A 26,036-nucleotide genomic window follows, 5' to 3' on the forward strand; every position below is an offset into this window, starting at 1 on the left:
TTTCAACTTTCTGTACTTATATATTTCAAATATTAAATCATTTATTCTAATAGAAAAAACTAACTTTGCTTTCTATTATTTCTCCTTAAATAGGGTTAAATAATTTCAGTATATTAATCACTAATATATTTAGCTTTCCTATAGATGTTAATATTTTAAAAGGTTGAGAAAAAATAATTTTGACTAATTTTGCATCACACCTGGAATATAAAATGGGAAATCATGTTAAGCATTAGAAAAAAACTGAAAATACAAAAATGTAAGTATTTGTAGTAACATATTAACAATTTGGTACTTTTGATAAATCTGACATCCAGTGTGATAATTGAAACACAGTATTGACATTCATTATGTATCACATAAAAGGAATGTGAAATAAAGCCATCTTAGCACTTTGGGAGACCAAGGTAGAAAGATCACATGAGGCCAGGAATTTGGGACAAGCCTGGACAAAATGGAGACAAGTCTACACACAAAATTTTTTTTTTTAATTAGGTGGTTATCTGGGGGCCAGATCACACCTGTAATCCTAGCACTCTGGGAGGCCAAGGCAGGTGGGTTGCATGAGCTCACAGTTCGAGACCAACCTGAGCCAGAGTAAGACCTCATATCTAAAAAAATAGCTGGGCATTATGGCAGGTGCCTATAGTCCCAGCTGCTTGGGAGGCTGAGGCAAGAGAATCACTTGAGCGCAAGAGTTTGAGATTGCTGTGAGCTATGACACCATGGAACTCTACCGAGAGTGACCAAGTGAAACTCTGTCTCAATTAAAAAAAAAAAAAAAATTCAAAGGTCAAAAACAATATTTTAATTAAGTATAGTGAAAAAACTGCAGATAGCCTAAACATCTATCATTAGGAAAATGCTTTAGTTATAATGTATGTCCCTTAAATAGACTATCATGTAGCCACTATGAAATGTTTTCAATAAGTGAGTACCAATCAAAATTATATATATAATATTTCTTTAACTATTTGAAAAATGTACTTAAGATAAAAACTAGAAGGCAACAGATCAAAAAGTTAATTGTTGCAGGCCAAGTGCGGTGGCTCACACCTATAATCCTAGCACTTTGGGAGGCCAAGGCAGGTGGATTGCATGAGCTCAGGAGTTTGAGACCAGCCTGAACAAGAGTGAAACTCCATCTCTACTAAAAATAGAAAAACTAGCCGGGCATGGTGGGGCATACTTGTAGTCCCAGCTACTTGGGAGGCTGAGGCAAGAAGATCACTTGAACCCAGGAGTTTGAGGTTGCTGTGAGCTACGATGACACCAAGGCACTCTACCTGACTCAGTCTCAAAAGAAAAAGTTAATTGTTACTTCTGGTTAATCAGATTATAGATTTTTTTCACACTCCTTTTTGTATTTTTCTACGCTTTTTGAAAATTTGTTCTGAATGTTACTCTAAAGATTCTGGTTTTTTGTTTTTTTTGAGACAGAGTCTTACTTTGTCACCCTTAGTAGAGTGCTGGGGCATCACAGCCCACAGCAACCTCAAAGTCTTGGGCTTAAGTGATTCTCTTGCCTCAACCTCCCAAGAAGCTGGGACTACAGGCGCCTGACACAACGGCCGGCTATTTTTTTGTTGTTGTTGCAGTTGTCATTATTGTTTTAGCTGGCCCGGGCCGGGTTCTAACTTGCCACCCTCAGTGTATGTGGCCGGCGCCCTACCTACTGAGCTACGGGCACCACCCTAAACATTCTTATTTAATGCAAAAGTAATAGAAATGTTTTTAAATGGCATTCTAAACATTAATAAAAAAAAAGTATGGGGCGGCGCCTGTGGCTCAGTCGGTAAGGCGCGGGCCCCATATACCAAGGGTAGCGGGTTCAAACCCGGCCCCGGCTGAACTGCAAACCAAAAAATAGCTGGGCGTTGTGGCGGGCGCCTGTAGTCCCAGTTACTCGGGAGGCTGAGGCAAGAGAATCGCTTAAGCCCAGGAGTTGGAGGTTGCTGTGAGCTGTGTGATGCCATGGCACTCTACCGAGGGCGATAAAGTAAGACTCTGTCTCTACAAAAAAAAAGTATGATCAGAAATATTTGACTAACATTTAAAACTAACAAACTAAGACTAATGTTAGCCCTTGCTGTATGTTAGGCACATTACATATTTTAGATTTATATTCCTCATAATAGAAATTTACAAAGGATTATAACCCCCTCACCTACATTTTAACACAGTACGTAATGGATCCAGAATGTGAACTTTCTGATCCCAGTGATGAGACTCTTTCCAGTAATTTCTATTATCTTTCCTATTCTATGCAAGATTTTCAGTCCTACTCTCTTAACATGAAATCACAGATCTTTATCATTTGACCTTACTTTGACAACCTCAAAATATTAAGAAATCATTTAACCAAATCAGAAACAAAATTTCAACACATTTCTACAAGATTAAGAAGCATATTATCTTTATATGTAAGTCTAAAATGTCAACATTTCTGAACAAAAAAGAATTATCCTACAGTTCAGGAGTTTAAAATATGACAGATATTAATAGTAGAAAAAATACTAACTTTTTTCCATCAAAAGAGGTGATCTGAAAACAGTATCGCCTGTCTTCACAATCCACAGCCATCACTGAACAGTTGTCTATGTCCATGGCCAGGCCTCCTGCTACATCTCCACGGGCCTGACTCATCAAGTTTCCGCCCTGCGTGAAGTAAAACTGTCTATCCCAGGTAGATGACACCAAGCCTGTTTTACTAAACAAAAAAAGCACATTCACTTCTTAATTACAACATACCTGAAATCTTCTTGTCATCAGGCAGAGATAAAGAATGTTACAAAGAAACAGCTTGCAAAAGAAAGCAGTGCCAAGAAAATGGAAGTATGTTTTTCAGTCTCTAAAATAAATTCAGAGTTTATAGTTCAACTTTCAAGACATAAATTCAAAACAAAAATAATTTATTTTGGCTCAGCAGCCATAGCACAGTGGTTACAGCACCAGCCACATACGTTGAGGGTGGCGAGTTCGAACCCAGCCCAGGCCAGCTAAAAAGGCCGCCACAAAAAAAAAAAAAAAAAAAAAAAAAAATAGCCGGGCGTTGTGGTAGGCGCCTATAGTTCCAGTTACTTGGGAGGCTGAGGCAAGAGAATCGCTACGCCCAAAAATTGGAGGTTGCTGTGAGCTGTGAGGCCACAGCACTCTACCCAGGGCGACACAGTGAGACTCTGTCTCAAAAAAAAAAAAAAAAATTATTTTATTCCTAGGGTTAACCTTCTTCATCCTATCATCAGGTAAAAACTAAAATTTGACTGAATACTATAATTACCTGTATTTTAAGGTATGATAAATGATATTTAATAGCATTCATATGTTATGATAGATTTATTTAAACTCAAATTGGTTTTACTTCTTTTATAATTCTAAATTACTCAATAAATACCTAGGTAGAATTTTACTTCTGAAAAGTATACATGTACCTTACCTGTCAAAAAGTTCACATAAATATTAACACCACTAAACAGGTTCAACCTTTAGTAAAATTAAAACAATCTCACAGACAATATCAATTATATTATATTATATTTATTTGGCATTGCCTTACATGATATACAATATATGAAAATAACAATGGTCTTCTTACTTTCTAGCATTCAGGTATCCAGCCTTTCGGGTTAGATTTCGATTAACAGGAAATTTGGTGGTGTCTGGGTCAGGCATATACAAAGGGTCACTGGCCACTTCCAGATCCTCTATTGTCTGCTGCATCGTCTCTACATCACTGTCCATCTCCCTGCGAACACTGACAGAGAACAGATTATGTGCTGCCAATGGCAACCAACCAAGAACGCCTTACCAATCACATTTACCTATATTATTTGTTTTGTATATATTTTCTCAAACAAAGACACAGTGGCATGGGTGGTTAAAGTAACATAAATACATTTCGGTTTTTTTGAGACAGAGTCTCACTATGTCACCCTGGGTAGAGTACCATGGCATCACAGCTCACAGCAACCTCCAATTCTTGGGCTTAATCAATTCTCTTACCTCAGCCTCCCAAGCAGCTAGGACCACAGGTGCCTGCCACAACACCTGGCTATTTTTTGTTGCAGTTGTCATTGTTGGTTAGCTGTGGGGGTCGGGCTCAAACCCGCCAACTTCAGTGTATGTGGCTGGTGCCGTAACCACTGTGCTAAGGCACCGAGCCCACAAATACATTTTTTTTTTTATTGAGACAGAACCTCAAGCTGTCGCCCTGGGTAGAGTGCTGTGGCATCACAGCTCACAGCAACCTCCAACTCCTGGGCTTAAGGGATTCTCTTGCCTCTGCCTCCCAAGTAGCTGGGACTACAGGCACCCACCACAATGCCCAGCTAGTTTTTGTTTGGTTGCAGCCATCGTTGTTGTTTGGCGGGCCCAGGCTGGATTCGAACCCACCAGCTCAGGTGTATGTGGCTGGCGCCTTAGCCACTTGAGCCCCAGGCACCAAGCCCACAAATACATTTTGAAACAGCTTTACATTTTATTTGAAACTTAAGATATTTTGGAAACAATACTAAATTCAAAAACTAATAATAGCAGTTGGGTCCAGTAGTTCACACCTATAACCCCGAAACTTTAGGAGTCTAAGGTGAAAGGATTGCTTGATGTCAGGAGTTTGAGATTCTATTTCTATAAAAAAGTAGAAAATGTAGCTGGGTGTAGTGGCATTCACCTCTATAGCTACTCAGAAGATTGAGACAGGAGAAATCACTTGACCCAGGAGTTTGAGGCTAGAGTAAACTATGATCGCACCACTGAACTCTAGCCCAGGCAACAGACCAATTCTGTATCAAAATCAGAAAACAAAAGCAGAAAACTAATAAAGCCACAGTGAATGCCTGACTTTAGAGGAATTTTCAAACTGCTCTGTCCTATGCCTTTAAAACAACGATCATTTTTGTCTCTCTCCATGCCTCAGCCTGGCCACATCACTATTCAGCCTTTTGAACCTGAAGAGAACTGCTTTCTCTCGCTAAGCTGTCATGGCTTGGAAGCAAGATTTTGTAATCTTCCATCTAGCCCTTACAATTTAGAGTCTAAATATAATTATCGGCTTAGCACCTGTAGCTCAAGTAGCTAAGTCATCAGCCACATACACCAGAGATGGTGGGTTCAAATCCAGCCGGGGCCTGCCAAAACAACAAGGATAACTACAACCAAAAAATAGCTAGGCGTTGTGGTGGGCGCCTGTAGTCCCAACTACTTGAGAGGCAGAGGCAAGAGAATTGCTTAAGCCCAGGAGTTTTTGAGGTTGCTATGAGCTGTGATGCCACAGCACTCTACCCAAGGCAACAGCTTGAGGCTCTGTCTCAAAACAATAAAAATAAATAAATAAATAAATATAATTATCACTTATGAATAATTACTATCTTGTATCTGTTATTTTCAGACACAAGACTAAGTTTATTTTTGGGGGGAATGGGACACAGTCTCGTATTCTGTCACGCTGGTGGTGAATGCCATGGCATCATAGCTCGCAGCAACCTCAAACTCTTGGGCTCAAGCAATCCTCTTGCCTCAGACTCCTAAGGAGCTAGGATTAACAGGCACTCACCATAACACTTGTCTATTTTTAGAGATAGGGTGGTCTCGCTCTTGCTCAGGCTGGTCTTGAACTCCTGAGCTCAAGCAATCCACCTGCCTCAGCTACCCAGAGTGCTAGGATTATAGGCAAACCTAAGTTTAGAATCAGTAAAATTACAACCAGAACTGACAATGTTATGAAATTCAGAGTTCCCATTCTATGGAAAAAATAATGAAAAAAAACAAGAATCAATCATGGCAGATATTAAATATTAAATTATGACATTTAGCTGTTAACTTGGCATTTATATCCTCTCATTTTCAGTTTTATGGATAAAATACTTACTTCTGTACACTTGTTCCAATATTTGCTAAAAATTCTTCCAGTTGTTTACTGAGATTTTCAGAACCCATCTTAAAGAAACTTATCTGGGTAGGGGAGAAGTAGGGGATTGAACAGTACAAACACACATTAAAAACATACTTAATCATATAAATGATATCCAAGATACATGGTTAAGTAAAAAAAAACAAACAAATTATTTCCATTCATGTAAAAATAAGTTGTAGTTTGTGACTTCTATGGGTCATGAAGCTACTGAGGAAGTTAGACTTAAATTCCATTGAATATCCTTTTATATTTTTTGAATTTAACAAGTAATATATATGTATGATTAGTAATTTTATTTATTTATTTATTTGAGGCAGAGCTTCAAGCTATAGCCCTGGGTAGAATGCCGTGGCATCACAGCTCACAGCAACCTCCAACTCCTGGGCTTAAGCTATTCTCTTTGAGCCTCACCCTCCCAAGTAGCTGGGACTACAGGCGCCCACCATACCACCCAGATAGTTTTGGGTTGTAGTTGTCATTGTTTGGCAGGCCCAGGCCAGATTTGAACCTGCCAGCTCTGGTGTATGTGGCTGGTGCCTTAGCCACTTGAGCTACAGGTGCCACATGATTAATAATTTAAATTGGAAAATAAATTTTAAAGCATTTCAAATAAATTATACAAATAAACTATTACACGTTTACTATAAAGATAAGTAAATTTTATATCTGAAGTATAAGTACTTTTTTACCTAAGGGAATACTCAAATTTCTTTAAACTCTTAGATTTTTAAAAGCCTAATATCTTTTGGATGTTACCCAAAACTTAATTTTCTAGCCTCCTTCCTGATGTACACTTGTTTGGGCATTTTGCGGTTCATCTACTATTTTTAACTCAGGAAGTGTGCAAGGAACATGAGGAAAATTCAAATTATTCATTCTTTTTTTTTTTATATTCATTCTCTTTTAAATCTATTATGAAGCAAGAGTGAGTAAAAGTTCCAGCAAGATGTGTAACTCTGAAATTCATTTAGCTTCCTGTTCCTTATCTCCAACTTTGGTGAACAAGGTGTATACAAGTGGTTTCATATTTGAACTCTTTGAAATCTTGAAATATTTGAAAATATTTGAAATCTTTATTTATAAGAAAAATAACTTCCATAAACTCATGTTCTAATGACATTTTAAAAATTACTTTTAAAACACAAACACGGTTAAAGACATTGACAAAAGTTTGTAATAGCCTTGCATTTAATGTAAATATCAAGATTTTAGAACAGTTACAATCCACAAAACAGTACAGTACCTGAGCTTGCATGTACCCAAGTAGAGGTTCTAACAATGCTATTTTCTTCTTGTACTGAAGAGTATTTAGTGCACAAAAATAATGCATCATGGTCTGGTGTTGTTTCTTTCTGGAAGTGTACACATCTTCTGTTACTTCATATTTCACCTTTGAACAAAAATATTAAAAATGTTGTTATTTACTTAATTTTGTATATCTTTGGTAGAGAGTAGAGAAATGTCTACTCAAGGAAAATGGTGTATCATGAGCAATTGAGCTTAACTTTCCTGTTTTTTGGTCTATTAGAAAACTTCAACATACTGGTCAACTATATCACTTGTACAATGTACATTAAACACAGAATTTTACACATAATTAAAAATGATACAATAACTACACTGAGCATGGCAGGGAAAGCCTACCACATGGAGAAAAGGCAGACAACTGTTACTAGCTTGCCCTGTAGTCTTTGACCTTAATCAAGTCACAGCATACCTTTCCTCTCCTGTTCTCTTCCTACCACTAGTGCTTCCTGTCTTGTACTTGCTTGTCTCCCTTTATTCATACTTAAAATATGTGTGACCCCTGGAGTTCTTTTATTCAATCATCAAACATTTATTGAGTACCTATTATGCAATATGCCTTAGGCTATTCTATCTTCTTGCTTTCCTTAGAATTCTTCACCAAGTACTAAGAACACTCTAATACACCAATGACTCAATGACCATAATTTTTTTTGTACTGTGTAATTCCTTTATTTTCTTAGTGCTTTACCAACACTAAAACCATAAAGAATACAATTCCAAGTACTTTACTTTTTAAGTTTAGGGAGATTACAGTCTACAGGCTCATTTATTTATATTAAACAAGATTAACCTCATTCGAAACTTCCTACAGTTTTTAAATTCACATAAAAATAGAAATTGCAATTAAACAAAAATTTCAGGATCTTAGCTTTTAAATTCTTAGATTATAACTTTTTCTGCAAGGTATAATTACCTGCTCCATAATTACCAATGGTTGTAGTTCAATTTAACTACATAAATTATAAACCTTTTTTACCTTTAAAGAAAATGTTAAATGAAAATTATAATTTCTTATCAAAAGTTTAGGGATTTCCAAATTTCAAATATTTGCTTCCCCTTCCCCCGCTTTTCAGTCAGATGCTTCAAATAAACTAACTACATCTCACCTGCAACATTCAATAATAGCAATAACTGGGGACACAGTCAAAATTTTATACATCAAATGACCACAAATTTTTATCTCCTGCCCTTCACTTGCCCAATTGCCAGAGGAAACGTATCTCCAGCTGGGTTCTTCATTTATATGTTCATGTGCTAGAAATGAACAAAACCGAAGACAATTTCTTCCCCACAAAACCTCCCTTTCTACTTTGTTTCTTAGCACTCTTAATGACTCTAGGATTCACACAGTCACCAAACAAATTTAGCACTCATTTTTAATTCCTCCTCCTACCATGAGTCTTGTCAATTCTATTTATGAAGTATCTCCCAAAAGTATTGTTCCTCTCCACTTCCAATTAATAGCCTTAGCTGAGACCTTTAGTATGTTTTTGCAAACTATGCCAATACCTTTTCATTGGATTACCTTTAGTCTTGTCCCCTTCACAATGCACTAGTATTTTTGTCCTATAACACAACTTCATTGTGTTATTCGCCTACTTAGAATTCTTTGGTAGCTGCCCTCTCCTTCTAACATAAATTTCAAGGTCATTACTATAGTATTCTGACCCCTACTTCCTTCTTGTCCTTTCTGCCATAGCTCCTGAACACATTCTATGCTTCAGACATACTGATGGATTATCTTCCATCATCATCATTATAATTATTACTAGAATTTATTGAAAACTTGCTATATGCCAGATACTCTACATACATTCCCTCATTTCATCCTCCCAACTATTGAGCTGTGGTAGGTCAAAGAACAGGCCTGGAATTAAGTAACTAGTGCAGCTCAGGCAAATAAGTGGCAGAGCTAGAGCCAGTGTTCTCAACATTTACCTTCTCCCAACCCTACTATGTGCCTCCAGCACAGGCTGCTTTTCTCTCAGGAACACCCTCTCTCCAATCCCAAACCAGTGTACCTTCAATATAAATATGACCTCCTGAAAGTGTGATCTTTTCCAGTTCACCAGAGCTAACCGCTGCCCTCTTTGTGCTCTCTCTGCATTTTATTATAGCCTCTATTATTGCACTTAACTACTAATTGAGGTTTGGTTTTTGGCTTTTTTAAGACAGAGTCTCACTCTGTTGCCCAGGCTAGAGTGCCATGGCGTCAGCCTAGTTCACATCAATCTCAAACTCCTGGGCTCAAACAATCCTCCTGCCTTAGCCTCTTAAGTAGCTGGGACTAGAGGCATGCAGCACTACGCCCAGCCAGTTTTCTTCTTTTTCTTTTTTCTTTTGCAGGGTACTGCTTTTGTTCAGGCTGCTTTTTTTTGAGACAGAGTTTCACTGTGTTGCCCTCGGTAGAGTTCTGTGGTGTCACAGCTCACAGCAACCTCAAACTCTTGGCTTAAGCAATTCTCTTGCCTTAGCCTCCTAGTACCTGGGACTACAGGGGCCCACCACAATGCCCGGCTAATTTTTGGTTGCAGTTGTCACTGTTGTTTAGTAGGCCCGGGCTGGGCTCGAACCCCCCACCCTCAGTGTATGTGGCTGGCACCCTACTCACTGAGCTACCGGCACCTCTTAAACTCTGGAGCTCCAGGGATCCTCCCAACTTTGGCCTCCAAGAGTGCTATGATTACATGCTTGAGCCACAGCACCCAGCCTAATAAGAGAGTTAATCTATGCCTTCCCTTCAGCCTTGCGCTCCTACACCTAGGCCAGCTGTGTATCTTCACACAGGAAGCCTTCAACAAATGTGGAGTATCCACTCCTTGAGAGCAGAGTGAAACCTATTCACATTGTTCCTATAAGGTACTTAACATACTGATTGATAAATAATATGTCCCTATACATTTTTTAAATAAAATGAAATGGGTAAAAGAATGTTTTTTAAAAATACTTGCCACAGCCAGAGGCAATATAAAATGTACCAAATTTTATATCTAGGGCCTTTAACTACTTCTCTAAGGCCAAATGTAGACTAATGTAGATCCAAAAATGTATACGTTTTACCAATACTTGCATCAGGTAATCTGTGAACTGAAATTAGAAATACAAAACAGAGGCGAGGCGCAGTGGCTCACGCCTGTAATCCCAGCACTCTGGGAGGCCTAGGTGGGTGGATTGCCTGAGCTCAACAGTTTGAGACAAGCCTGATCCAGAGAGAGATCTCATCTCTAAAAATAGCCGGGCATTGTGGTAGGCACCTGTAGTCCCAACTACCTGGGAAGCTGAGGCAAGAGAATCATTGAGCCCAAGAGTTTGAGGTTGCTATAATCTGTGACGCCACAGCACTCTACCAAGGGCGACAAAGTGAGACTCTGTCTCAAAAACAAAATGAAAAGCAGATTATTTTATTGAATTTTGTGTGTGAAACATCCCCTTTTATTGTCACAGTAGTCCTACCCAATTGTGGATTCCCATAAGCAGTCACCGTGTCTCTACTACAAGCTGCAGCCAAAGCTACAGACACCAACATGCAGGCACAAAGCTCACCCCACTCACAAGCATCTAGTTACGGCCTACAGGGGAAGCCTTTGGATTAGGCCCCGGAGGGACATGATCTCAAAGAATATGCAGGTGAACTGGTTAATATTCTGTTCTTTGATGTTTACTTGCACGCATTTCTCCTCAACTACAGTATATTTCTATATTTCACTCCTTGAAGAAATATAAAATGATATATATGTTTGCTGTAAATGAGGATGGCCTCATAACAGAATTTCATTCAATTATACGTGCAACAATGCAATTTTTTGACTACTATATCTCAAAACATTTTTGAACACAAACACATGTTCAAACAAAACAAATGCAATGCCATCAAAACACAAAGCAAGAGACAGTAAAAGTACTGAGCATCAATTACATTTTTTAAATAGTTATGTTTACTTATGGCATCAGAGCTTGGCAGAAGAAAAATATTTTGTTTAAATAGATTAATGAGTTTAAGAAAGGTTTTGAACAGCTACAAGGAAAGAATAAGAGCAATACAGCAAAACATACAAAATAACTGCTGACTATTTTTAAACAGGAAAAACTAGACCCCTTAAAGAAAAAGCTGTTAATTATACTACTGAGGACTTAACTATGTATCACACCTTATCATTTTCTCTTTTTTTTGACAATCGGCTATATCTGTTAATTGCAGCATCATGATCTAGAAAACAGAAAGGAATGTTAACAATACAACACTACTTTGCAAAACTTATAAATGCTTTAAATCAGTGGTTCTCAACCTTCCTAATGCTGTGACCCTTTAATACAGTTCCTCAAGTTGTACTGACTCCCAATTATAAAATTATTTGCGTTGCTACTTCATAATTATAATTTTGCTACTGTTATGAATCGTAATGTAAATATCTGATATGTAGGAGACCCCGAAAGGGGTTGTGACCCACATGTTGGGAACCACTGCTTTAAACGGTCTTCACATGTGCATATTTCTGCAAATACACTAAAGCAAGATAAGAATTCCCTACCAACTACATGATTGTGACACTTAAATTTTCTCTACAGCCAGATTTCTCCTAATTATGTATCTACCTACTAAATTTGTTTTTAAAAAATTGGTTTAAAAAATTTAAGAAAACTTTACCCCACTAAAAGTTTTTAAAAGTATTTTTTAGTAAAAAATAGTAAATGCAGCTAGGCGTGCTGGTGTGTACATACAGTTCCACCTATTCAAGAGGCTGAGAAAGGAGGACAGGAGGCTTGAGCTCAGGAATTCAAGATTGTAGTGAGCTATGATTGCACTTGTGAATAGCCTCTGCACCCTAGGCTGGGCAACACAATGAGAGCCCGTCCCTTTAAAAAATAAAAATAAAAAAAGCAAATGCTCATTAAAGAAAAACTGAAAAATAAGGAAGATAAAATATTACACCATCTCCCTAGGCAACATGAAGAGGGTAAGCTACAAGACTGAATTGCTTTCCTTTAAAATTCTTGTAGTCTCAACAGTGTAATTTAAATAGCAATGTGATTTAAATAATGTTCACATATATTTAATCAGGTTCGGATTTTTCAGTTGTTACAAAGAATTTGGCAATGGATAGATGCTGAAAAATACAACATTATAAAAAAAAAAGTACAAAGTATTCAGAGCTTACCATTACTCGCAATCTGAAATACTTCCTTTAATGTTAGTATTTCTGAAAAAGTTCAAGAATAATTTAAGTTTAGCATATTTATGAAATACATTTGTTTAGAAAATAACTGCCAGTTAAGCTATAATTAAAATTCTAAATGTTTCATCCTCCAACATTCAAGCTGTAAAATTACTCTATATTTCAACTAGTCTATGGAAGATTTATTGTCATCAACAAGAGTTATACCACTAGAAGATCTACTTACTACAAATTAAGAATATGACACAAAAACAAATTTTAAAACCCAATGTAAATGCTAAGATATGCAATATTCTGATTTCATGCCAGAATTTAACTTATTAATTCATTTTCTATATATAGCTTTAAAAAGCTCAAATGCTGAGAAGTAAAAATTTTATTACGATTATGCCTTTTACACTGTGAGAAAAGAGATCTTGTTTCTTGACCTTAGAAATGACCATTCCTGAAGATCATAACCACAGTTATTAACTCCATCTCTAAAGTATATTTGTCTTTAACCCATACATTACTTCCATGTTTTTATTCTGTCTACATATTTTGGAAATAAGTCTGTATGACTGAAATCATAAGTTATGAAAAAGCAGAGCCAATGCTATAAAATTCTCATTGTATATCACCTAGCAATCCCAAGTGGATAGGAAAAACCCTCAAAACTACTAAGTTGCAAGTTATTAGATGGGGCTACCTCTTGCCACGCTAGCCCGTATGCGTACACATGCCTCTATACCCTGTACCATTATCCTAATTCAGGCATTGGTCATACCTCACTGGACTCTCACAACTTCCTAATCCATTCTCCTTGACACTAAATACACTCTATTCCATACTCCAAAAACAGATTATGTCTTTCTACTCCTTAAAGACTCCCATTAGCTTGTAAACTCAAGTCTAACCTCTTTGACATGATTTAGTCCCTTCTAACCAATTTCTAGATTCATCTCCTGCCTTACTCTAAAACATTCAGCATTACAGCCACACTGAATTTCTTCTTATTCTCAAGATAAGCTATGTATTTCCATAACCCATACTTTTGTGCACTTTAGCACCTATAACAGAACAATGACTCTCTTTTCATAGCAAATTCCCCATCATTGTTCAATGCTCACGTCACATCCTTGGTGAAGCCTTTCTGACTTCTTCCTAAAAGCCCCCACAACACTTTACTCATTCCCTAATTATAAGAGACTTAGTGTCATAATTATGTGTTTACCCGTCTCCTTCTCTAGGATTTCTCCAGGGAAAGGACATTTTTTCCATATCAATATTTCTTAGTATCTAGTTCGACACCTAGCAGGAGCCCCTATAAATGTCTGGTAGCTGATTAAAATAGCACAGGTTGTGGTCAGAATAGAATAATAAGAATTTGATAGCCACTGATCTTCTGACAGAAGATGAAAGTAAATATAATGTTGATTTCAATACCTTTCACATCTCTTTCTTTAAACTGGGTAATGGGGAACATCATGGCATCAGCAAGTTGAGTTGAAAGTACTGCATGACAAGAGCTAAGCTAGAAAAAGAAAGACCAAAAAGGCCAAATAACTATACAGAGACAGTTAGCCAGTGTTAAGTACATTTAAACAAAATCTAATTTTAAAGTTTTGATAAATTTTATATAAGAAAATACTAAAAACTGTGATACAGTACAAAATATTATATGATCAAAATTTTCCATTTAAAACTTTTTTATTTTTAATAATTAATTAATTTTTTTTTTTTTTTTTGCAGTTTTTGGCCGAGGCTGGGTTTGAACCCACCACCTCTGGTATATGGGGCTGGTGCTATACTCCTTGAGCCACAGGCGCCGCCCCTATTTAAAATTCTTAAAAGAAAACATACAATAACCTTGGATTTAGCAATGATTTCTTAGATATGACATCAAAAGTACACAGGGTGGTGCCTGTGGCTCAACGGAGTAGGGCTACGGCCCCATATGCTGGAGGTGGTGAGTTCAAGCCCAGCCCCGACCAAAAACTGCAAAAAAAAAAAAGTACAAGAAACAAAAGTAAATATAAATTGGACATCATCAAAATATTGTGCATCAAATGATACTATTAAGAAAATAAAAAGGGCTGGGTACAATGGCTCACCCCTGTAATCCTAGCACTCTGGGAGGCCAAGGTGGGAGGACTACTTGAGCTCAGGAATTCAAGACCAGCCTGAGTAAGAACAAGATCCCATCTCTACTGAAAAAAAGAAAAATTAGCCAAGCATTATGGCAAGTGCCTGTATCCAAGCTACTTAGGAGGCTGATGCCAGAGGATCACATAAGACTAAGAGTTTGAGGTTGCTGTGAGCTGTAATGAGGCCACAACACTCTATCCAGGGTGACAGAGTAAGACTTTGTCCCCTCTCAAAAAAAAGAAAAGAAAAAAGAATAGTTTGGTGGTTCTTCATCAAAAAGTTAAACACAAAATTACCACGCAGTGACCCAGCAACTTCATTCCTGGGTATTTACTCAAAAACACTTGAAACTAGTGCTCGCTTCGGCAGCACATATACTAAAACTGGAACGATACAGAGAAGATTAGCATGGCCCCTGCGCAAGGATGACACGCAAATGCGTGAAGCGTTCCATATTTTGATGGGGGGGGGAACACTTGAAACTAGTGTTCGAAAAAACAAATGCATATGAATGCTAAAAGCATCATAATTCAAATTAGCCAAAAGATGGAAACAAACCAAATGTCTACCGCAGATGAATGAATAAACAAAATGTGGTATAACCATACAATGAAATTTTATTTAGCAAAAAAAGAATGAAGTACTGATGTATATTACAACATGGATGAACCATGAATACATTATGCTAGTGAAAGAGAACAGCCATAAATGTCCACAAATCATGAGAATTTATTTATATGAAATATCCAAAACAGGCAAATCCATAGAGACATAAAGCAGATTAGTGGTTGCCAGGGGCTGAGGGGAGCAGGGAGGTAGAAATGACTGTTTAGTGGGTACAAGGTTTCCTTTGGGATGATGAAAATTCTGGAAATAGATAGTAATGATCACTATATAACACTGTGAATGTACTAAGTGTCATGATTGGCAAATTTTATGTTATATGTATTTTACCACAATTTTTGAAAAAAGTTGTATTTCCTGTAAGTATTCTTTACCTTGATTTCCTGTGATAACATTTTGCTATAATGATTGAAGTAGTTCCAAAAATTACTTTCTCCAGTTAAGAGTACCAAAATAAACAGAACTATCTAATGGTTCATGTGAAAAGAAGTTTGGCTCAGCACCCGTGCTCAGCGGTTAGGGCGCTGGCCACATACGCCCAGGCTGACAGGTTCGAACCCGGCCCCCGGGCCTGCCAAACAACAATGACAACTACTATAAAAAAACAGCTGGGTGTTGTGGTGGGCGCCTGTAGTCCCAGCTACTTGGGAGGCTGAGGCAAGAGAATCGTTTAAGCCCAAGAGTTTAAAGTTGCTGTGAGCTGTGATGCCATGGCATTCTACCAAGGGCGACATAGTGAGACTCTGTCTCAAAAAAAAAAAAAAGAAGTTTCACTGCAAGTATAACAAACAGTTATGGATTCTCCATACATCTCTCACTACTTTTCTTTTTCCTACACCTACACCTTTCAGGTCTTTTTAAAAATGATTTGTTGTGACAAATGGTTTGAGAAATTAGGGTTGATTTTTGGCTGTTTAGGACAGCAGGATTAATAAAGATTAAACAGTAAAATATTGTTTGGTGGCAAAAATGAAACCACAAAGAATCTAGCTGTATCTCACAACTTAACTCTTTAACTTCCTGCCAACATTAAATAACACAATGTTAAGATTGGGTCAGGTGCAGTGGCATATGCCTCTAATCCCAGCACTTTTGAAGGCTGAGGCTGCAGGACTGATCGGGGACCAGGAGTTTGAGACCAGCCTGGACAACATAACAAGACCTCATCTCTATAAAAATAAATAAATAAATAAATAAATAGCAGGGCATGGTGGCTCACACCCCACACCTATAGTCCTAGGTACTTGAGAGCTAAGGTAGGAGGTTTGCTTGAGCCCAGGAGTTTGAAGTTACAATGAACTATGATCATGACACTGCATACCAGTCTGAGCAATAGAGGGAGACCCTGTCTCTAAAAAATTAGAAGATAAAATAATAGAAAAGATTGAATGGTACAGAGACTAGGAGTAGAGAAACCATGTTTATATATTTATTTCTAGAAAACAATTTGCTTTCACCAAATAAAGTATTGTTTTTGTGAACCAGCCATTAGTACATAAAAAGAAGGCCCTTCTTTAGGAATTTTGTAATGGAGTTTTACTCATAAAATAATCAAATTTACCAATAAAACCTATGCAACTTGAGTAATTTATTTAAAAGAATACTTATTTGAGCAAAATAAAATAAACACTTACTTCATCTATAACTTTCGAAAACTGTTGTAATGTAGAGCTCATAACTTCATCGTCACCCCCAAGTGGGAAACGCTGGAAAGTGAGAAACAGAGATGAAGTAGCAATTCAGTGCCAGGGTCTTCTGTGAATGACAAGGTAAGCTGTACTTTCAAATAACCTCAGAAAACTTCAAAAATTGTGAATACGCCCAAAAAGGTCATTTTAACAAAACAGCATAATTTGTATAATTAATAAAGATTAATTACAATGTCTGCCAAGTAAACAACTAACATGGCATATTGGAATCCACGCTGTACTGGAAGTGCAAAGATTTGGTGTTTAGATCCAATTAGTCCAATAACCAACAGTGTAACTTTGAGCCAGCCCCAACTTTCTTCATTTGTAAAGAGAAGAGAGGTAAACTAGATAGCACCTCTATTTAATATTAAGTCACTAACATTATCTCAACATAAGTGCCGAACTCAAAAAAACTTAAGGATTCTTGATGAGGATATATATCACTGCATACTTTAGATCAGGAGTCCTCAAACTTTTTAAACAGGGGGCCAGTTCATTGTCCCTCAGACCATTGGAGGGCCAGACTATAGTTTAAAAAAAAAAAAAACTATGAACAAACTCCTATGCATACTGCACATATCTTATTTTGAAGTAAAAAAACAAAACGGGAACAAATACAATCACCACTGCCTCATGTGGCCTGCAGGCCGCAGTTTGAGGACACCTATTTTAGATTATGCTTTTTTTTTTTTTATTGTTGGGGATTCATTGAGGGTACAATAAGCCAGGTTACACTGATTGCAATTGTTAGGTAAAGTCCCTCTTGCAATCATGTCTTGGCCCCACCCACCTCCCTCCTTCCCTCTTTCTGTTTCCCCCCCATAACCATAATTGTCATTAATTGTCCTCATATCAAAATTGAGTAAATAGGATTCATGCTTCTCCATTCTTGTGATGCTTTACTAAGAATAATATCTTCCACGTCCATCCAGGTTAATACGAAGGATGTAAAGTCTCCATTTTTTTTAATGGCTGAATAGTATTCCATGGTATACATATACCACAGCTTGTTAATCCATGCTTTTAAAGCTTCAATATACCTTACCTGTTTTTCATATTCTTTCAAAAGTTTTGAAGTCAGGTGTGTTGCTGCACTTAATTCATTCTATGGAAAAAGAATAGCATACAAATTGGCACAATATTACTGATTAAGAAAAATATTTGGGCAGCGCCTGTGGCTCAGTGAGTAGGGCGCCGGCCCCATATACCAAGGGTGGTGGGTTCAAACCCAGCCCCAGCCAAACTACAACAACAACAACATCAAAAAAAAACAAAAAGCCAGGCATTGTGGCAGGCACCTGTAGTCCCAGCTACTCGGGAGCCTGAGATAAGAGAATTGCCTAAGCCCAAGAGCTGGAGGTTGCTGTGAGCTGTGACGCCACAGCACTCTACCGAGGGTGATAAAGTGAGACTCTGTCTCTACAAAAAAAAAAAGAAAAATATTTTAGTTGAAAATACCTAGGCCACTTTTATTTAATATCACTTAATGTAAATACTGTATAACGTGTTTTTTAAAACTCTTATTAAATTGCTGGAAAGGAAACTATCATTAAAGAACTTTAAAAGGAAATTCAAGCCATGAAATAGACACTGTAAAAGAATTCAGCAGTATTCCAGGTATGTGCTTATTTGGGGGTTAATAAAACCTTAAGCACTAAACTAAATATTTTAAAAGCTAGAAGTAAACTGTTGTAACCTTAGCAAAATCTTTAGAACCTACATTGATGACTGGTTATGCCTCTCTAGATCCCAATACTAGACATGATGACCATTTAATATAATAACAAAAAACTAAAATGTGATTGAACTAGTCATATAACACAGCAACAGAACCATATGAAAGACAATTTTTTTAATTCTAACTTTTTTTTTCAGTGATGAATGACAAAAAAAACTTTTTTTTTTTTTTTTGAGACAGAGTCTCAAGCTATCGCCCTGGGTAGAGTGCCGTGCCGTCACAGCTCACAGCAACCTCAAACTCGGGCTCAAGTGATTCTCTTGCCTCATCCTCCCAAGTAGCTGGGACTACACGCACCTGCCACAATGCCCGGCTATTGTTGTTGCAGTTGTCGTTGTTTTAGCTGGCCCAGGCCAGGTTTGAACCTACCAGCCTCGGTGTATTTTACATATTAATCAACTATCTCTGGTCAAAAATCAAAGCCTGAAAGAACTATTCCAAGGAACAAAATCAACTAGCATAACATTTTCAAGCATATAATTAAAATGTGAACCCAGAAACGAGAGAAAATGAGAAGGAAAACAAAATCAAACTTGTACAGTTAATTAATCCCAAAGAAAGTATTATCATAGAACCCAGGTTGCTGTTAAAGCTTGTAATTAAGTCACCCAAACATAACCTCAAATTTTATGCCTGGTCAACAAGAAAAGCTAGTCATACCCTTCTTAAATTCATCACCTTGTATTCCAGAGCTACATCTAATTTTTATTACCCTCTTCTAACTACATAAAGGCAGACTATTCAAATCCTCTACTCAAGAAGGGGACGTGTTCAAAAATATTAAAAGCATGATTAGAAATACTAAGTGATAATATGGGGTCCTCAGTCAAATCTTAGGCAAAGATCACTGTCAGTGAGTTTCAGTAAGAAAGCCCTTACTGTGTTTGAGGGGAAAGGGCAGAAGCTTTGATCTTCCATCACTTCTGTAATGCTACAAACTGTACAGTAATAATTGAAATGTAAACTCTGTAATACAAAATACTTAACACTCATTCATCTATTTGACAAATATCTAGATTACTATGAGCCCAGGTCAGGACTAAGCATCAGTAAACAAGAGAGACGCTATCTGTCCTCATAGAAGTTAAAGATTCATTTTTAAATAATAGTACTGAGTTAGCTCATAGCTTTTTACCTGTGCATCATAAATTCGATGCATAGCTTGATACAATTGGTTCATATAGTTGGAAATAGCTGTTGCATCTTCTTCAAATACACCAAGTAAAGACCTTGTCTGTGTAAAATAAAAGCAATAAGTTTATGTAAATCATTATATAAGATGAAAAACTTTTTTTTCTAAAGAAAGCACAAATTCTGAGTTTCAATCCATTTTCTCTCTTTTGATAGCAATGCCAAGAAGTCAGAGTATTTTGTTCTGTTTCACTTTAATAAAGCACATTTTCCAACTATGTCACACAAACTTTAGAAGGAACAGAGGTATATTTTTATGAATTAAAAATCCTATAATTACACTAACAGCAATCAACAGAAATGTTCAAAGCTAAATTAATAGCATTCCATGCAATATACATTTTAAATGTCTTATCAGGATGACTTAGTATGATTATTTTTCTTCTTCCATGGTCTCTTTTAGTAGTGCCAACCCCCTCCCTGTCCTAATCTAAAATAAAATCAAAGTACCCTCCCCAACATGACCAACTTTTCAGCCTGTTTTTCTAAGTACAGAATTTCAGGTTTTTTCCTCCTTCCTCTTCTTTATACATGTCAATACTGTTTGACTTTTGTTTTGTTTTTACCATGAGCCTGTAAAAATTACCTTCATTTTAAGAGGGAAAAACTTGTCAGTAAGTAAATGTTAAGAATGCTAATAATGATCATCAAAGATATGGAAATTCAGCCCATGAGAAACAAGGTATACTCACCGTTTTATATTCCCAAGGTAGAAGAAGAATTAATACCAACTACCACTGGAGATAACTGCAATTTAAAATCCAAAACATGACTTTGTATTTTTATTCCAGAAATAATTTATGCCTCTGCCTTGGAGTGGTTTTTTTAAAAATCAACTTATTTCCTAGCTTCCTATTTTCAGAAGAGGAGCTAAGTCAATATAGCATAAGGGGGGAGGGGGGGAAGACATAAGATCATTATGCTCATCAACATATGAACTGCTCATTGTAAGTCCTCTGTTTCCCCAGACCTCAGAGGCTTGATTTGACAGAAATTTTTTACTCCACTCCAATTCCCCACATTTACTTTTTTAGAAGTAAAAAATAAAGCCTTAGTAAATCTTATCTGGCTAGTAACATTCTTAAGAAAGATCTGTTTAGGGCTGGGTACATGGCTCAAGCGTATAGTCACAGCACTCTGGGAGGCTGAGGTGGGTAGATGGCCAGAGCTCAGGAGTTCCACACTAGCCTGAGCAACAAGATTCCCATCTCTAAAAATACCCAGGTGTTGTGGCAAGCACCCGTAGTCCCACCTACTCAGGAAGCTGAAGCAAGAAAATCAGTTGAGCCCAACAGACTGAAGTTGCTGTGAGCTATGACGCCACAGCACTGTACCCAGGGTGACAAAGTGAGACTCTGTCTCCAAAAAAAAAAAAAAAAAGGAAGAGCCACTTAATTTTTTCCCCAAAATGGGTGATTCTAATTTAAGGAATTATACAAAACAGTATTAAAACAAGTTCCCTATTTTAAGCTAATGATATTAAGTTCAACACTGTATAACTACTATTTGTGTTTGTTAGCAGCTTACAAAACTATAATCAATATGGTACCATTTCATTGACTCTACAATGGTATCCATTGTAAGATGCATTTTTTTTTTTTTTTTTGAGACAGAGTCTCACTCTGTCACCCTGTGTAGAGTGCCACAGTGTCATCTTAGCTCACAGCAACCTCAAACTCTTGGGCTCAAGTGGTCCTCTTGCTTCAGCTTCCTGAGTGGCTGGGACTACAGCCAAGACACTTGTCTAGTTTTTTCTAATTTTAGTATCAAGGACATAGTACAGCTTTCACATAAACACAAAAAGGAAAATATAAGTAGCACAAATTTAATGTATTTCGAAAATTTCATATTCAAAGTTCAACTCTTATGAATCACTTTTCCACTTGAAAGTCATCAATATCCCTGTTTTCTGACTGGGCGTGATGGCTTCTGCCTGTAATCCTAGCAGTATGGAGGATCCTTTGAGCTCAGAAGGATCTTGAGATCAAGACTGTTCAAGACCAGCCAGAGCAAGAATGACACCCTATCTCTACTAAAAACAGAAAAAAATGTGCCAGGCATTGTAGCAGTACCTGTAGTCCCAGAGGAGGATCACTTGAACCCAGGAGTCTGAGGTTGCTGTGAGCTAGGCTGATGCCCTGGCACTCTAACCTGGGCCACAGAGTGAGACTCTGTGTCAAAAAAGAAAACAAAATCCATGTTTTCTCATACATTATTATTCTCTGTGCTATGAAGAGGTAGTACATATTTCTTAGAGGTGGTCCACTTTTGTCCCTAATCTTTTCTTCTAAGCCATTGACTTATTTAGCAAGTTTCTTTTTTTTTTTGAGACAGAGCCTCAAGCTATCATCCTGGGTAGAGTGCCGTGGCATCACAGCTCACAGCAACCTCCAACGCCTGGGCTCAAGCAATTCTCTTGCCTCCACCTCACAAGTAGCTGGGACTACAGGCACCTGCCACAACGCCCAGCCATTTTTTTTTTTTTTTTTTTTTTGGTTGCAGCCGTCATTGTTGTTTGGTGGGCCCGGGCTGGATTCAAACCCTCTAGCTCAGGTATGTGGCTGGTGTCTTAGCTGCTTGAGCCACAGCACAGGCGCCAAGCCAGCAAGTTTTGACGGTGGTATCTAACATCTTACCAGGTGTCAAAGGAAGGTTTTCAGGCAAACCAGGACTGATAATCCTTTCTAAAATGGTTCTTAAATCAGTATGTTGGCTTAACACCGAAAGGGTGTACTTGGCCCTTATGCCAGGAGAAAAAAACAAGTATGGACACTTACAGGCAATACCAAGTACACCACAACTGCCATCTGGCTGTTAGCAATTGTTAAAATATTATCAAGCCTAAAAGGAATCCCAATCAGAGATGTTAAGACAAAGCGGGGAGGCATGTCTTATACTCTATGAGTATTTCTTTTCTTTTTTTTTTTTTTTTTTTTTTTGAGACAGAGCCTCAAGCTGTTACCCTGGGTAGAGTGCTGTGGCATCACAGCTCACAGCAACCTCAAACTCCTGGGTTCAAGCAATTCTCTTGCCTCCGCCTCCCAAGTAGCTGGGACCACAGGCGCCCGCCACAACGCCTGGCTATTTTTTGGTTATAGTTGTCATTGTTGTTTGGCGGCCGGGGCTGGATTCAAACCCCACAGCTCAGGTGTATGTGGCTGGCACCGAGTCTCTACAAGTATTTCTTATTATGCAAATAAAGGTACCTACATTTGGGGCTGGGGTTTGCCTTCATTGTTCTATCAAAAATTGATCATTGTTGGGCTAGATGGCTCATACCTGTAATCCTAGCACTCTGGGAGGTGGAAGCAGGTGGATTGCTTAAGCTCACAGGTTTGAGACCTGCCTGAGTAAGTGTGAGACCCCATCTCTAAAAATAGTCAGGCGGCAGAGGCTGAAACAAGAGAATGGCTTAAGCCCAAGAGTTTGAGGTTACTGTGAGCTATAACACCACAGCACTCTACTGAGGGAGATAAAGTAAGACTTTGTCTCAAAAAAAAAAAAAAAAAAAGAAAGAAAGATAATCATTAAGATATTTATTTACACATAAAATCAATTATTTTTTAAAGACCATACCTATTCTTAGTAATTAAAAAGTTTAATGTTGATTCTGATTTTCAAGATAATATATAAACACGGACCAAGTATTTAGTGTAGGCTTAAGATTTTTTGCCACAATAGGTATGATCTTTTGCAAAATTGTGTGGTTTGGGCAAGATAATTCTAAAAACGCTTATGTTTGACTAGCTGGACTTGGACGTGCAAATTTCCCCCATTTTAATGCCTAGTTACAGTATATCAAGCTCAAAACAGACAACTGTAATTAAGGATAGTCTTCAATGACTCCCCCAACATTTGTATATAACTGGTGAGCCACTTAGGATCAAATAAAAAAATTATCAGGGAAAAAAAAAAAGTTCTACTTATGGGCGGTGCCTGTGGCTCAAAGGGGTAGGGCACTGGCCCCATATGCCGGAGGTGGTGAGTTCGAACCCAACCACAACCAAATACTGCAAAAAAAAAAAACTTAGGAGTTTTAAACGTTTTCATTTTCTTTGTCATTCTAATTCTTGGATTCTATCCTAGATAAAATAGTCAAACTGAGAAAAATTTATACCCAAAAGCAAAACTTTAGGAATACTCTAGGAGTCCAGCAATGGAGTATTAAGTCAGTTAAAAAAATGTGAAGTCTGGGTCTCAGTGTGTAGGGCACTGGCCCCATATACAGAGGGTGGCAGTTTCAAACCGGCCCCAGCCAAACTACACCAAAAAATAGCTGGGCGTTGTGGTGGGTGCCTGAAGTCCCAGCTACGTGGCAGGCTGAGGCAAGAGAATTGCCTAAGCCCAGGAGTTGGAAGTTGCTGTGAGCTATGACGCCACAGCTCTCTACTGAGGACAATAAAGTGAGACTCATCTCTAAAAAAAAAAAAAAAGTGCAGTCTGGCTTGGCGCCTGTACTCAGCGGATAGGGCGCCGGCCACACACACCAAGGCTGGTGGGTTTGAACCCGGCCCAGGCCTGCTAAACAACAATAACAACTACAACAACAACAACAAAATAGCTGGGCATTGTGGCAGGCGCCTGTAGTCCCAGCTAATTGTAGGGCTGAGGCAAGAGAATTGCTTAAGCCCAAGAGTTTGAGGTTGCTGTGAGCTGTGATGCCATAGCACTCTACCAAGGGCGACATAATGAGACTCTGTCTCAGAAAAAAAAAAAGAAAAAGAAATGTGCAGTCTTCAAATTTTTTTATTCAAAATGTAAAAATATAGCCGGGCATGGTGGCTCATGACTATAATCCTAGAGCTTTGGGAGGCCAAGGCAGGTGGAGGTGGATTGCCTGAGCTCACGGGTTAGAGACAGACCAGCCTGAGCAAGAGCAAGACCACTGTCTCTAAAAATAGCAGGGCGTTGTGGTGGGCGCTGTAGTCCCAACTACTTGGGAGGCTGAGGCAAGAGAATCACTTGAGCCTAATAGTTTGAGGTTGCTGTGAGCTATGACACCATGGCATTCTACTGACTGTCTAAAAAAAAGGTAAAAATGTAAAGATATTTAAACTATAATGTTAAGTCAAAAGCAGGCCCAGGTGCCATGGTTCATACCTCTAGCCAACTACTTGGGACGCTGAGGTGGGAGAATGGCTTGAGCCCAGGAGTTAGAAGTTGTAGTGAGCTATGATGATGCCACTGGAATTCAGCCTGGGTGACAGAACAAGGCCCTATCTCTTAAAGAAAAAGAAGCAGGGCTCAGCACCCATTGCTCAGTGGTTAGGGCGCCAGCCACATATACCAGGGCTGGCGGGTTCAAACCCAGCCCAGGCCTGCTAAACAACAACTACAAAAAAAAAAAAATAGCCGGATGTTGTGGCAGGCACCTATAGTTTTAGCTACTTGGAAAGATGAGGCAAGAGAATTGCTTAAGCCCAAGAGTTTGAGGTTGTGGTAAGCTATGATGCCATGGCACTCTACCCAGGATGACATAGTGAGACTCTGTCTAAAAAAAAAAGAAGCAGAATATGGTGGGACCACACCTACAGTGCATCTTACAAGGGTACATGTGAAACTTACTAAATGCAGAATTTAAATATCTTAACACAATAACTAAGAAAATGCCATGAAGGCTATGTTAACCAATTTGATGAAAATATTTCAAATTGTATATAAAACCAGCACATTGTACCCCATGACTGCATTACTGTATACTATGATTTAATAAAAAAATAAAAATGGAAAAAAGCAGAATAAAATCGTTATGTACAATGTAATCTCAATTATGTTAAAATATGTCTTTAAAAAAGGACTAAAATAAAAAAAGCAAACTGTTACTAGGGTTTGTTGCTAGGTGCGCGATAGGTATGTGTATTTGTATGTTTCTCTTTTTCTGTACCTTACAGTTATTCTAACCCAGCAACTGTTATTTTGTATAATCAGGATCAAAAATAAAGACATTCACTAGCTACAATAGCTGAGGTTCAGAGAAGTAGAGTAACATGCCCTAAAGCAAAATGCATTAAGTAGCAGCGTGGACTAAAACCCTTGTCTCCTCTATCCCAGATCCAGGCTTTCTATTCTGCCACAGGTTCTGCTTAAGAATTACCTTCAAGTCACTACCCTTCCTAAATCCCAATTGTCCCACGTTCCCCAAATAAACTTTACTGTCTCTAGAAACAGGAAGAATATCAATGTATGTGCATGATGGTGCACACTTGTAATCCCAGCTACTAGGGAAACTGACGGGGACAGAATTGCTTGAGTCCAGGAGTTTGAGGCTACAG

General features: G+C 38.0%; 1 protein-coding gene and 1 non-coding gene across 3 annotated transcripts in view; one reads left to right on the forward strand and one right to left on the reverse strand.

Annotated features, from left to right (window-relative positions):
- APPL1 (adaptor protein, phosphotyrosine interacting with PH domain and leucine zipper 1) overlaps nucleotides 1–26,036 on the reverse strand; it is a 43,123-nt gene that overhangs the window by 14,966 nt on the left and 2,121 nt on the right. For both annotated transcript variants that reach the window (XM_053599919.1, XM_053599920.1), the window contains exons 2-11: nucleotides 19,709–19,807; nucleotides 17,881–17,940; nucleotides 16,779–16,850; nucleotides 13,819–13,906; nucleotides 12,376–12,417; nucleotides 11,368–11,426; nucleotides 7,155–7,301; nucleotides 5,867–5,949; nucleotides 3,596–3,754; nucleotides 2,522–2,710 (exon numbers count right to left, since the gene is read on the reverse strand). In XM_053599919.1, the coding sequence (XP_053455894.1) occupies nucleotides 2,522–2,710; nucleotides 3,596–3,754; nucleotides 5,867–5,949; nucleotides 7,155–7,301; nucleotides 11,368–11,426; nucleotides 12,376–12,417; nucleotides 13,819–13,906; nucleotides 16,779–16,850; nucleotides 17,881–17,940; nucleotides 19,709–19,807 (998 nt within the window). The remainder of the gene's footprint in view (nucleotides 1–2,521; nucleotides 2,711–3,595; nucleotides 3,755–5,866; nucleotides 5,950–7,154; nucleotides 7,302–11,367; nucleotides 11,427–12,375; nucleotides 12,418–13,818; nucleotides 13,907–16,778; nucleotides 16,851–17,880; nucleotides 17,941–19,708; nucleotides 19,808–26,036) is intronic.
- On the forward strand, nucleotides 14,874–14,980 carry LOC128592837 (U6 spliceosomal RNA). Its single transcript, XR_008382050.1, has one exon. It is a non-coding gene; the product is annotated as a U6 spliceosomal RNA (small nuclear RNA).

Source organism: Nycticebus coucang, chromosome 8 (genome assembly GCF_027406575.1).
Source record: "Nycticebus coucang isolate mNycCou1 chromosome 8, mNycCou1.pri, whole genome shotgun sequence".
Taxonomy (NCBI): Eukaryota; Metazoa; Chordata; class Mammalia; order Primates; family Lorisidae; genus Nycticebus; species Nycticebus coucang.